Here is a 13696-nt window from a genome sequence, read left to right on the forward strand (position 1 = left end):
GTTTGCTTCGAGAAGCAAGCTATATGAAGAAAATTTCAGCTCACAAGGGACTAGTTTCCAGCAAAAATTTTCAAGCACACAATGACAGTTTGCGCAATTTAACTCGTGTCAGTTACTTACAGGCTGCACATGACGACGTCTCGAACCAAGGGACTATCCTGCGAGCCCTGGAGGCAATCAAACTTGCACTGCCCAAGGTAGTTCAGCAAGGCCCCAGCTGCTCTAACCTGGACAGATGAACCAAAAACTGCTCGTTGATTTTGTCAAGGCGTGTAACAAAAAATTACAAGTATCACTCTCTGTAAGTACAGCTCAGCTGCACAAAAAAGGCCTGTGCTTGGTTCATTTCATTGCACTGAACTTTGCTGGAAAAATTTCGTTTCGTGGACTTTTAAGACCATTTCATGTGTAGAGTTCAGTAACAATATCCCATCAATTCAGAATAAATTAGAATTATTCACAATTCACAAGAGAAGAAAATTAAAAAGGTACATCCCTGCAACGATAACATCACAGGTAGTGTTGATCAACTGTGGACCATTTTTATCATAAATATACCAAGCAAGAAGCATAACTAATGCTAGTTTAAAAGAAAACCACAAGAAATGATTTCTGTGCAAAACATGAGGGCGAATAAGCAAATCCTTCACAGGTGATTTTATTTTTTTTCCCGCAGCAATGCATCTTTGTTCTTTCGATCATGCCCAGTGACCTTAACATGCAAGTTTGACAAGTGTATCAGCAACACTTCAAGTCAAATGAACAAAAGGTTATCGTGATTTAAGAAAACTATGAAAACAAATTCCCAGTCTATCCAGGCTGACACGAGAGGAAATTGGAATAGGAACGTAAATCAAGGTTTCAGCAAGCTAAACAATGTGGAAAGGGTGACAACAGCAAAACCCTGTGAAAAGGCCTGAAGACAAACAGCCTAGATGGACGTCCCAGTGCATAAGGAAACTACGTACACTGCTAAGAATAGAGCGACGAATGAGGATCATCAGATAAGATTCGGGCTTTTTTCAAAACAGACACTTGCTTCAAATGCTCTCCTCGTCTGGCATACAACAGAGGCTTACCATGGCGATGGCATTGAAGTCAACAATGGCAGACATGTAGACAAAGCGTGCTTCCTCGGAGAGTCCACTCGGCATGTCGGGAAGCGTCATATATAAAAGCCGGTGCCTACTCTGCTCGTATGCTGTAAAAAACGACATTTAGAAACATGTGCGATTCATCAGAATGAATTATTAAAATAAGAAAAAAATTAACATCTCACCAAAATCTTTGAAGGGAAGAGTACGGATGACATCTTTGTCGTAAGACCTCGTGTCCGACGAGGAATCATCGGATGACACTAAAAGAAAAGGGTAATGCAATGTAGTTCACACTCCCTTCACACGACTGAGCACTTACAAAACTCATTTATGGTTTTTGCCAGTTTCTCGTCAGATTTTGCACTGAGAAGCACACAAGACGGCTTGACTTCGTGCAGCACTGGGAAGAGAAGTTCAATTTAGGGAGCAGAATATAATGCAACTGAACTCTTTTAAAGCAATACTTGCCCGAGAACAAGAGGGAGTATGCAGGCGGGAAGTCGTCTTGGTCAGGAATGAGGTACATTTTGAAAGTGCTGCTGTCGTAATAGGCAGCGCCGAAGTTTCGAGTCGACCGTGCAATGCTGAGAATGACCTAACGATGCACGTAGAGGTGAAAGAGAGCAGGACGCCAGAAACGTGAGAAACTGGATATCTTGAATTACCGACTGCCTTACCTGTGATCGGTCATCGTCAGTTGTGGTGTGATCGTTCCGCGTTAATGTCGAAGTCGCACTTTGCATCGCAACAGCAAGGTAAAACCTAGCATGTGGGAGCGGCCGACTCAAACAACCCACCTTCACCACTCAGCTTGCAGACGATAAATGTCTAGAGAACGCAAATGATATTCTTTATATAAAAATTAACAACTAGCACTGATAACAAAATTTTGCAGGAAATAAAACAGACATGAGAATTTTTACGCGAAAAAAATGGTTTATTTACAAAATGTTCCGCAGCTAAAACGCGGGATGTGTCTCGTCACTCCAGCATCCCTGTAAAATAAGTCAACGATGTTTCAGGTTCTGAAGCTGACTGCGCTGCTCACACAATTATAAGTTTTCCTCCACGATTATAAGGTTCTGAAATCCACATTTCTCTACGCACCTTCCAAAAAGGCGAATGCTTCGACAGCTTCAACGGAAGAGTCTGAAATTTAAGAAAAATATTTTTAGTGAGAACATAAAAAAAAAAGTGACAAGAGACCACGCACCGACGTCCTTCTTTTGAATGGTTTTTTTCTTTGCTTGTCGCGTAAACGTGTAGGCTTCTTTCGCTAAGGCAGCGACGAACATTTCCTGAAATGACAGTAGCGGCAGTGAAAACGTGCTCGTCAATGACCCTCCAGACAAAGATTGCTCACCGCCGCTTTCGAGACGAGGAATACCGCTTCTTGACTGGCGAGCATAACGTCAGGGTCCAGCTTCATAATAGTTTTGACGCGTGACAATGGGAAACGGCAAAGTTTTTCCCCTTTTTCCGCATTATTAGCGGACTCTTGCTCGGTTTCGGCGCTTGCAGACATTTTCCCGCGCACCAGCTGCTGACCACTGTTAGCGACATAACCAACATAACGCCCAATGAAATGCTGCTCAAAAGTGCGTTGTCACTCACCAGAGTGAGTGAGCGACAAACACTCTCTCTGAAATAAGTGTTAAATGCTTCATTTCTAGATACCAATAGTTTTTGTAAAGATTATAGCACTCGATATATAACTGAACGCAAGAGTCACACGCAGAACGGCCAGAACGGCGGCGGGAGCGTGAGCGACATCAATCCAAAAACAGCGCAACATCGGCAAGATGGCCTTTCAACCGCCGACGGCCCGGCAAGGTATCTCGCGACAAATCGTTCAGCTTCGCACCTAGCTCTGAATCGGGAAATTTCTGCGTGTGACAGTCCTTGACTCTTGTCACGCAACGATTGTTCTGATTTTTTTCCAGAACTTCAGAATCGCAAGATTCTAGAAGAGCTCCAACAGAAGAAGCAACTGCTCCTCAAACAAACCCAAGCAAATGCAAGGTTCGCCTGCTAGTCGCGCGCGTAACAATTATTTGAGCAAGCTGGTACCCGGCTAAGCAAGACACAACAGCGCGAAAGTCTGACGCCGACTTGTGAAGATAAAACACAGTGGACTAGGCCAAGCCACAATACCATGTCCGGTGTGTTCTATCTTTGCAAGTCTGAGTCACGCTTTCAAGCTAATGTTTCGCGAGTGTTTTCCAGCACTAACAAAGCACGTGAATCTAACTGAAACTCTGTTTTCTTGTTTCACATTACAGCCCGGCATCGCTACCTGCTGCGGTAGGTTTGTACACAACTTCCTACTCCCAGTTATCGGTGGCCGTTCGATCTGCCTTTTATTGCAGTAAAACTAAGCAATTACGAATACGTTACTTTAGTTACCCCTCGCGTAAGGATTTTACGCTGGAAGATTTTCTCGAGCACCGAAAGAATGCTTTACACACAAAAACCTTTCAAACGCTCGTGTGAACACAATAATTCAAGGAAGAGGCGATCAGCAGTTCTTATGAGTACACCATTAGGCAAACTAATAACGCTTCCTTCAATTTAACTAAGTGTCACCACAACGCTCCAAGCTGACGAAGACTGTTTTGGCATTCCAGGCGGCGGCTAACGCGACAGACGGCCACGTTCTGACCACGTCTCAAAGGACGGCACTCCAACACGCCCACTCTAGCTCTGTGGGCTTCTTCATACCGCAAGATTCGTCGTTTGGCAATTTAATACTGCCCGTCTTGCCTCGTTTTGACAAGCAGTAACACAGTCCGGCACAAACGACACAACTTTTTTGACGTCTTTATTTTCCACAGTCAAGATTCGATACTGTACGCAGTAATAGACGAAACAGGTGTTCCGTTGCTCATGCAACATCTGTGTAGTACGTTCATTTTATTTTGCACCAACGTAATCAACGATGTATGATTCTGTGGACTTTGGCATAGCTAGTCGCAGGCGTTGTGATGAACAGTGCGCCTTCAGCTGTGAATCGACCGTGAGGACCTTAAAAAATGCCTCACTTATGTGTGCACGTGTAAATGTTATATCATTCCGATGCAAAGAATGAGCAATGTTAGTGACTTTGCTGTTTGCGAAATAAATGGAATGAGTGGAGTTGTCTTGCTTCATTGGATTGATTGGTTTTAGTTATCTGAATGGTTGACAGGTAGGTGGCATTGAAAGTGCTTCGAAGATGGAGGGAGATGCAGTGATAATAGGATTGGCAAAACAAGGGAATGGTGGATGAAGGGTAAGAGGGCATGAATTTCAAACAGACAACACTGCCACAGTCGCTGCAATAAAAGTGGGTTAGAACGTGTACAAAAAAAAACTGCAGCTGCTAATTCTAGGATACATTTTTATCCACATGATAGCAGCCAGTGATATCCCTGCTCATATTTGTACTTCCGAAAAATGACTAGACTTGGTGAAAATATTAACATGTGGTGCTTGTGACTTCGAAGCAACCTGGGGCAGGCTTTTTCAGTGCTGCATTCGACCTCTGGAATAAAGAAAATTAATGGTTAAGTCTGGTATCACTTTATAAAGTGCAAAAATATCTTCTAAAGCAACCACCAAAATTTGCGAGAAGAAAAGAAACCACAGGTTTCAAATAATCTCACCTTTATTTTTTGTACATAAATAACAAACGATAAAGCCAGACACCCTTGCCCTAAAGCTAACGTACACCGCTTATGTACATACGTGGGTGTGTGAACACTTACAATTTCCACCAAGGCTATTTCTATGTCTTGGTGGCACAAATGAAAGATGTTTGAGACTCCGATGGCAGAACACGGCAAGCCCATCTAAATGTCTATGCATTCATTGCACTTTGGATTAAGAGAAAAAAAAAAAGAGAGGCACACATTTTGAGGTAAAACATGGTAAAAACATGTCGAAAGCATCTCTTCAGCTCTTGCCTGGAGCTTTTGTACAAGGCTTCAAGTCGTGCTTTAAGGGGGGACGTGGCTTTCAAAATCAACTTTTTTATTTCTTTGTGGATTTTGATGAAAATTGGCACAGCAACTGGAAATGCTTCTGTGATAACACCATAAAAATTTGAAGTTAATATTTTGATAACTTTTTTATGTATGAAATTTTCTTTCTGTTCCGCTTGTACCGAGCTTGGCCGGCTTATAAAACACGATAGAAAACTTGTAGAAAATTTGTAGAAGAAAAATATAAAACACGATAGAAAATTTGCAGTGAACATACAATGCTACTGCACCGAAAGGCACTTGCTGATTGGTTCTTTTAAAGCACACTGCACCAACTCTTGTTAACATCTCTAGTATATCGTTGCCCCTCATGCCAGACGGTTCAGAGATTGCCTAAAAACAAATTTCGCGATGGATGTCACCAGAGTCCCACTTAAATCTTCCACAAGTAGCTCACTGGCTGCGAAATGCTGTTTTTATCTTCGTGCTGACACAAATGCAGTGGTGCACCAAACGGCACACCACTCAGGCTTTCAAAATCACCGAAAGAGAATAGCAAATTCTGTACAGCTAAAGAAACTGCCTCCTGAGCATGCTTTTTGAAGTGCTATACCACCGTGCCACTCTAAACAGCATCAAACTAAAACAAAGGGTGAATACCGTATTTTCCGGTGTACAAGTCGCGGCTTTTTTCTTACATTTTCGTTGGTGCATCTTATTCGTTGCTTTTTTTTTTAATTTTCATTGGTGCGACTTACGTATGGAATAAATCCGGTATGTGGCGGCCACGCGTGGTCCGCGCTCAAAAAGGTACCTGTGTGCTGCGTAATGTCAGCACACATTAAGAGACCCAGCTATATGGTCTAAATGAATTATTTGTCAGTGAGTCGGAGGAAGAAGGCTTCGATGGTTTTGCCTAAACGCTGTCTGTAAGTACATGCCATCTGTGTGTACCAATAAACCATTTTTTGAGAAGTTAGTTCTGTCTAGCTGGACTTTGGACGGTATATGCACGGGTCTAGCACTGCTTACCGGGGTACGTTCAGAGGCGGCAGCCGCCGCAACCATGTACTTTCACAGCACTTTCTAACGAGCTGATCCTCTATGAATTTACCTGATAACTAAGTACGTTTTGTACACCGGTGCGTCTTGTACACTGGTGCGACTTGTATACATTCTTTTTTTCGGAAAAACTGTCGGTTTGAGGGGGGTACAACTTACACAAAAGTGTATAGACCGGAAAATACGGTACACATAAGTTGTGACTACATATTTGTATTTGTGTGCATGAAATTTAAAATCTAAAGTTTTGATGCTTGAAAACAAAGAAAAAGGATTGTCATCCCATTTGCTTTCTGATAATGAGACAGTTTTGCCGACCAATATGTCATACCTTAAGCTGGGCCACAATCATACAAAAAAATGACACTTTTTACCTAACTGAAAAGGCAACAACAGCTCTCAGCAGCTGCCATGAACATAGCCCCCCCCCACCCCCCCAAAAAAAAAGAAGGCTCTTACCAGCAATAATAAAACTAACTTCTGTGTGTGATAAAACTTTTAGCACTTGCTACACTACTTTCCACTTCTGAAAGTTTTGCCTGGCTCAAGGAAAATGTCTGCCTACACCTCTCTACACAGGGATCGCACTTTATTTTGCTTGAATGCAGCCAAAGTAATGAACGCAGGCACATCGTAATACCAATTTCTGACAACTAATGGGTATGCGCATTAGTATGCACATGAAAATGAAACTATTGAGACTATGTGTTGTTTCCAGCCCTTCAATAGTTCGGTTTTAGGTAATTGGGCTAAGAAATCTAAAAAAAAGTATTGTGAGGTTTTTACACGCTGTAAAAAGAATTGTTTTCTAGGACTTTTTGGCAGTTTTATAATAAGAACCGCTTTCTCGTACATCTCTGAACAAGTGTATGCACATTTGTTTGATTGAAATGCGATTGCAGTTAGCCAATGCAACATCAAGGCAACCTGCTGTATTTCTTTACAAGTACAATAACCAGTTTGCAACTTCATTTGTGTACGAGATCTCGACACACGTTTCAGGTACCTGGACAGTCCAAACCAATCCTTAGCCCTACACTACAGCACATAAAACCGATATGTACCTTCGATGCATAAAACGCCAGTTCAAATATAAAACACATTTTTAGGGCAAATGTACTGCACCTATATTTTTGTAAAAACCCCAGTGAAATAGCTCAAAATCTTTGTGTCTGTTATGAGCACTCCAAGTTGCCATGCTTGCAAAAACCAGAGTACGGAGTTTAGGATAGCAAGAGCTCATGTCTCTTTCCACTGCACACAAAAGACCGCACCAATCAAAGTTACCATGCACACACCCAAGGGTTTGGTTGAACTCAAATGTACACAACCCTGCTACACAAAACTAAAAGTAAAAAATTAAAAGGGATTTCACAATCCAGGATTTTCCCCTTAAAACATTTCCTAAAAATTTTCCCCACCAGCCGAGAGGTGGGGATTCATGAATAAAAACCTTGCTTGATAAGCAAACTTGCTTAATAAGCAGTGAACTGAGAAAAAAAAGACGCCAAGTAATTGGGTATTATATGTACTAGTTACAGAGGACGTGGGGAACAGCCACCAAATTTACCTATTGTATGTACCAAACAGTACAGTGGCCAGACCTGATTAAAGACAGTTGTTTTTACCACTAACGAACTTTCTGGTCGCTGTGTTTTGCTCGCAACGCAAAAGGTATCTCTTGCAACCTGTGCACGGTTCAAACCACACACCGTTTCGTAACCACACGTTTCCCGATCGCCCTACATTTTCTTCTGCTCGTCCAGCAAAGAACAGGCCAAGGTGGTTTTGGTGAATTCGTCGCACACATCGGCCTATTCCAGTAATGCCGCATTAAAAGTCAATTAAATGGTGTTTCCCCACTTCCCGTACACCTTTGAGGCTGGTGGTAAACTAGCAGAAAGAAAGAAGAAGAAGAAAAAAAAAAGCAATGCTCGTCTAAAACGGAGAAATGGAATGTGAAAACACACAGACACCAGCCAATGCTGCTACAACAGAAAAAAAAATGTGGAAAGATGAGGTGTTGAGGCTAATAACGATGTTGATGTGTGCAGTCTTTCGGAGGACGCAAGAAGTAGCACCGGGGAGGTCCATTGCAAAGCCAGGCACAAACTGCAGCCAGCCACGCAGGGGGAGGGGTCGAACACATCAGGCACATGCTCTGCCCTCTCTCTCTCTCTCTCTTTTTGGTTCTACGGTAGACGCAGGCAGCCGCCATGCTCACTCAAAGAATTCACTGCAAGCACAAAAAAAGGGAAAGCAAAGTACGCACTAAGAGCAGGCTGTGGAAAATGATAACGCTTCACTCACAAAGAACAGAAAAACGAGGAAACAAAAGGACTGCTTTAACTCTTTCCGTACCGCAGGCGCGATTTCGATCATGAGCGATCGAAATCGATCGGAATTTTCAAGCGCTGATTTGAAAGTCGCGCCGGGCGCTTTGAAACGTTTGGCACCATCTGCCGTGTAGCACAAGAAATAAGCTTTCATTTGCTGTGTAGTTCGTATTTTTTGAGCCAGGTGGCGGTGTTTAAAGCCCGCCGGGAGAAGCGTATACGCGCCGTAGTTGCCGCGGAAGATGGCTGCGCCCCCGCGAGCTCTAAGCGTGCTCGCAAACACCGCAAATCGCGAGATTCTACTCAATCTTCGGTGGATTTTCGAGACTTTACTAGCAGCAGTGACTCTTCCAATGATTTACATCTGTCAGACTTGAGTTCTGACAATGACGATGACGACAATCAGCCCGGAACATCAGCGGCCGCCAACAGGTAAGCGAGCGGCTTGTTTCTCTAGTGTAGCCGGTTTTCTTTGAGTGCTCCGCTGACGGTTCGCGAGGTTTATCAGTGTCACGCATAGTTCTATCTTATCTGCAGGGTTTCCACATCCTTTGGCCAAGACTCGCTGCTGCCTCGACAACGGAGTTTTTGCAATAAAAATCTTTACCTAAAACAATCGAAAAAAGCATTTTTTCTTCATGGTATTGAAGCCCCGTAAACAAATTCTTGCAGCTCAGAAACCGCTCAAGTTAGGGTTTTGATGTTTTTAGAGAACGCTGTTAAGGAATGCAGAAAACATTTGCATATTTCAGAATTTTTTCTAAAAATTTTTCTAAGTTATAAAGAGCGTTTTCGCAAATTGGTGCTAAAATTGCCCAAAATGTCGAAGTTGACAATTTTTATTTTGCTTTTTCTCTCTTTACAATTTCATAAAAGTTATATCATTAAGAAGAGAATCTATTTAGGTTCGTTTTCGTTTGCTTTATACATTTTTTCACTCAACAGGTTTTTCATAAAAAAAACATTACTGGAACCCACAAAAAACGGCACTTTTCCCCCGGTACGCAAAGAGTTAAAGGGGGACTCACCTAAACACATTCCTATGGGACTTAATAATTCATGACCCACGGGCTTAACTCTTTCGCTACCGCAGAAAATTGACCAATTTTGGGGGGTCCAAGAAAACATTTTTTTTTCTGCTAAAAAATTATTTAGGCACTAATTGCAGGAGCACAAAATGCAGATTATTTAACGGCCTTTCCAATAACACCAGTTTTTTAAAGGTTTTCATATATCATAGTTGTGAAAAAAAATATCAAAATCAAAAGTTTTGTCAAGTTGTCGAAAAAAATGATAAAAAAGGAGTTGTGTATATCAAACCACCGGTAGTAGAAAAAAATTAGAATATACATTTTGCAGGGAAACATTTCAAAAACACACCCTAAAAAAAATGTCGACTTGCGCGGAACAGTTTTTCAGATATAAAAAAAAATGTTAGCACGCACGGCGCTCGTGTCATGCGGTGAAGCCCAACCTCTAATTCAAACTGTGCAATTTTGGGTGGTTCCTTGGAATAAATCTGGCGGTTTGACGTTATCAGAGGCACCAATTTGCCCCCACATAACGTAAAAACATCTTGTCAATGGCTGACTTTGCATTTACAGCGAGCACAATATTTGGGACAAGCACGCGATGCAGAAAAAAACATGCATGAAGTTGAAAACGGAACGCCGTGGCTGATCTTTGTTGTCGTTCACGGTCAGTTATCTCTCAAAACATAGAGCTGAGCTTTATTATCATCTTCTTACTCGCAATTGTAGCCTTGCTCGCAAAAATGAGATACGATGAGCTAGAATCGTCCCCTGCGATCTTTGGCCGAGTAGCAGTCGCGCGCTAAAAAAGATCAGCACAACGAGCCTCCTCTATTGCAGCGCCACCTAACATTTTTCAAATGAAACAGTACAAAAACTTATCAGAGACTCCGTCCGAATAGACAGTTCAACTAAGCAGCAACATTAGACACCCGGGTATACCCTCGCATGAGAACGAAACTGGAAGGCGAACAGCTGGCAGTGTAAGGCCGGTTTGAAGCGCTGTCCTCGGCGGAACAGATATCTGGCGACTGGGTGTGACCTTTTGACTTGCATCTGAAGTTCTTATCGCAGAAATCGGGTTAGGGTGGGGGGAAATGAGGAGCGGCGAGCTTTGTTCGAGGATCAGTCGCGGACGCTTCAGGCGCCATGGCAGTTAGCCTTGAAGTTGGGTAACTGCGTAGTTGCGCTAAATATGAATTTCGCGATGCAGAAACGAAACCGAAACTGTTGTAAACTGTTTGGGAATGGTCCTGGGGTAAGTAGAACTACCAGAGTACTTAGGACAACTTGCGCAAAGGCAATAAAACTGCCTAAAATCATAAAGTAGCTTTGCAACCAGGCACTGCTTGACATTTTCAGCCGATTTCTGGGATTATTACTGTCAGAGCGTGAACCTGACGATTGAAAATCGTTTGCTAGTTCCCCATTCACGCCCTGATAGCAAAAAAGAAGCGCTGGTGCAGAGTAATTACGAGTTGCACGCATTCTTCGTTGGTAGCCTTGAGGCGCGATGACCACGCCCCTTTTCCACAACCAGGTGATTCAAAAGCGTGTCAAAAATCACGTTTCCGTTGCAAAAATGAAAACAAAACTGATTTTGAAAGGCCATTTTCTGATCTACCTCCGAACAGCTTTACTTGTTCGAGAAACGCCTGGAACGCTATGAAAAGGCGCTCCCAAAAGTATCGATCAAATTGATCGATTTTGATAGGCGCGGTAGCGAAAGAGTTAAAGGAGCCATGAAGACAAAACACAAGTCTGTGTTATTCGAAAGATTTCGTGTTTTATAGTGTCCCCAGCGCTTGCCCGAATGCAAACGATGCGTTATTCACTGAGAAATTAATTATTTTAAGTTAAAATTAAAAGTCGTGCATTCTAGTGTCTGCAATGACATCACAGGGCCTTATTTACCGTTAATGAACCTAGATGGCGCCACCACACTGCGGCAAGCCGTTCTCTGCCTTTGGTTATTTGTGAACGTATTTGTACCTGGCTTGTTTTTGTTCAGGGAGAAAATAATCATTTCGTGAAACATGGTGCTCACTCGACAAATACGGTCACGTAAGACATCGTCGCTTGCGTCAATCAACCAGTGTCGTCTGAAACAACCCCGAAGCCCTGCAGTCCTGTGCAGCTAAACTAAGTATAGTTTAGCTCCTTCGAAGGAGCCATGAAGAGAAAACACAAGTTTGGTTCATTCAAAAGATTGCCTCGTTAGAATCATACTGACACCACTTTTAACGTAAACTTCGCTCAGATAAGCTACATAATTAGGAAAGAAGGGAAAGGCCACGCGACCCACTAGCTCATTTCCTGCAACAGAACCTATCATGTCATACCAGCCAGCTCTGCGATTGGCGGAGGGCGGCAAAAGCAACCCCAAATTAGGCAGAGCTTATAAGTTCACCAAACGAGCTATTTGCGCAATTTAGGGCACATTCTTTTTCAAGCAGTGAGAATGGTGCGACTGACAGTGGAAGTTACGAAAGCACACGTAAACAAGAAGTACTGATGCGTATTGCTTTTGGTACTGCGAGCACTATACTTGGTTTAGCTGCACAAGACTGCGGGGCTGTGGGGTTGTCTCAGACGACACTGGCCGAGTGACGCAAGCAACGGCGTCTTACATGACTATATTTGTCGAGTGAGCACTCTGTTTCACGGAACCATTATTTCTTCCCGGAACAAAAACAAGCCAGGTTCAAATACGGCCAAAAAAAAACCAGGGGAAGAAAATGGCTTGCCACGGCATGGTGGCGCCATCTAGGTTCACTAACGGTAAGCAAGGCTTTCCAATCTGCTGCAGAGCGGTCGGTTCCTGTGATGTCATTGCAGACCACGAAAACGCACGATTTAGTGGGAAAATCAATTTTAACGTAAATTGATTAATTTCTCAGTGAATAAAACATTGTTTGCATCCAGACAAGCGCTGGGGACACTATAAAACACAAAATCTTTCGAATAAAAGCAAACTTGTTCTTTGTCTTCATGGCTCCTTTAAAAAGCATCGTTCACAGATACAAAAAGTTTTACATATACGTGAAAGTGTTCCCAACGGCCTAGTTTGCTTCTTTCAGAACTATGTTCACTTACTGAGATAAAAATTAATCAAGAAAAACATTGGTTTATCCGGTTTTCACTAGATGGCACTAGCTGTCTTTCAAGCAAAAGTTTCACCTCTTTACTTCAGCACAGAAGTGACATGTTTCCAAAATAAGTAAACTAGGCCGTTTGGAGCATCTTCATGGATCTGCAAAGGTTTTCCTAGTGGTGCACGAAGGTTTTTAAACCCGTGAGTCATGAAGTAGTCAAGTCCCATAGGAATATTAACAGGTGAGGCTCCCTTAAAGGGACCCTGCAACACTTGCCATCGACTACTAGTAATGTATTTTGGGATAAAGTCTATTGTCCCAGAAATCTCCTCCCGCAAGAATTATGAAAATCCGTTCACAATTAACGAAACTACGCGCAATGAGAAATCGCGCATAATCGTTCCCTCTCAACTCGACCGCGGACAACGCGACGAAAGCTGCGCGCTCTCTCCCGGAGAGGGGGGTGGCTCGCAGCGTTCTCTTCGGCGGCCTTCGATACATCACATGCCGGGTAGTTTTCTCATTTTCTCCGCAACGCGGAGGGGCCTATTTCCAGTCTGGTGCCACAAAAAAGCAGGCATGGGTGCCTGCTCGCAAGTGCGCGCTCGGGCTGGTAGGGCGTTTTTGAAGCAATAAACGTTTGTAGTCGAGTGGTCCCGTTGAAAGGGAAGTATTGAGCTCATCACTCAAACTCCGCGCGCACTCAAAACAAAAAAGAAATGGCAAAACTGTGCCTACAGGTTCAGGCATAAAAGAGGTTCGTACACAGCGATGACGACGACGGAAATGGGAGAATCTAGCCGCAAAGTTGACCAGTGACAGCCGATCGGGCTGCCATGGCCTATGTGACGTCCCTTAGGCCATGCCAGGGGTTGCATATCGAGGACAACTGAAGAGAGAGCGGTTGGTTTTTCCGCGTCTTTCACATCGATTTGCGCGCTCACCGCTTCACGTGCACGTGTAATATTTGGCTCAGGTATTCCTGGCAGTGTAATCTAAACGTCGCGCAGGTGTACTTGCACTGCTCCAAGAGTGTTGCAGGGTCCCTTTAAAGGGACACTAAAGGCTGAATGAAATTTTGTTTTAACTGAAAGATCATACGTTTCGTAGCTC

At 43.2% G+C, this 13696-nt stretch overlaps 4 protein-coding genes across 6 annotated transcripts in view; 1 reads left to right on the forward strand and 3 right to left on the reverse strand.

The window, feature by feature from the left end:
• Nucleotides 1-2003, reverse strand: part of LOC144163379 (mutS protein homolog 5-like) — a 41742-nt gene extending 39739 nt beyond the window's left edge. The window contains exons 1-6 of one of the 2 annotated variants that reach the window (XR_013320901.1): nt 1775-2003; nt 1566-1692; nt 1417-1497; nt 1280-1357; nt 1080-1201; nt 121-227 (exon numbers count right to left, since the gene is read on the reverse strand). Coding sequence is in view for 1 of the 2 variants with exons in the window: in XM_077694349.1 (XP_077550475.1) it covers nt 121-227; nt 1080-1201; nt 1280-1357; nt 1417-1497; nt 1566-1692; nt 1775-1840 (581 nt within the window). In the remaining variant the exon portion in view is untranslated. The remainder of the gene's footprint in view (nt 1-120; nt 228-1079; nt 1202-1279; nt 1358-1416; nt 1498-1565; nt 1693-1774) is intronic. The other variant, XM_077694349.1, reaches the window with a different exon arrangement.
• A 10-nt stretch (nt 2004-2013) lies between these two features.
• LOC144163385 (DNA polymerase epsilon subunit 4-like) lies at nt 2014-2764 on the reverse strand. The gene is made up of 4 exons (XM_077694356.1): nt 2461-2764; nt 2311-2395; nt 2205-2246; nt 2014-2092 (listed from the first exon to the last, which is right to left on the reverse strand). The coding sequence occupies exons 1-4, from the start codon at nt 2620-2622 to the stop codon at nt 2079-2081; spliced, it is 303 nt and encodes a 100-aa protein (XP_077550482.1). The 5' UTR covers nt 2623-2764; the 3' UTR covers nt 2014-2078.
• On the forward strand, nt 2760-4232 carry LOC144163388 (SOSS complex subunit C). The gene is made up of 4 exons (XM_077694358.1): nt 2760-2930; nt 3041-3119; nt 3380-3401; nt 3725-4232. Exons 1-4 carry the CDS (start codon nt 2900-2902, stop codon nt 3878-3880), a joined length of 288 nt encoding a protein of 95 aa, XP_077550484.1. The 5' UTR covers nt 2760-2899; the 3' UTR covers nt 3881-4232.
• Hook (hook microtubule tethering protein) overlaps nt 3903-13696 on the reverse strand; it is a 36996-nt gene continuing 27202 nt past the window's right edge. Inside the window, exon 22 of one of the 2 annotated variants that reach the window (XM_077694351.1) lies at nt 3903-4620. In XM_077694351.1, coding sequence (XP_077550477.1) covers nt 4602-4620 — 19 coding nt within the window. In that variant the 3' untranslated portion in view covers nt 3903-4601. Of the gene's footprint in view, nt 4621-4725; nt 8358-13696 lie in introns of those variants that run through there. The other variant, XM_077694352.1, reaches the window with a different exon arrangement.

The sequence above is a fragment of the Haemaphysalis longicornis genome, unplaced genomic scaffold (genome assembly GCF_048455015.1).
Source record: "Haemaphysalis longicornis isolate Haplotype H1 unplaced genomic scaffold, Haemaphysalis longicornis Haplotype H1 scaffold_12, whole genome shotgun sequence".
Classification (NCBI taxonomy): Eukaryota; Metazoa; Arthropoda; class Arachnida; order Ixodida; family Ixodidae; genus Haemaphysalis; species Haemaphysalis longicornis.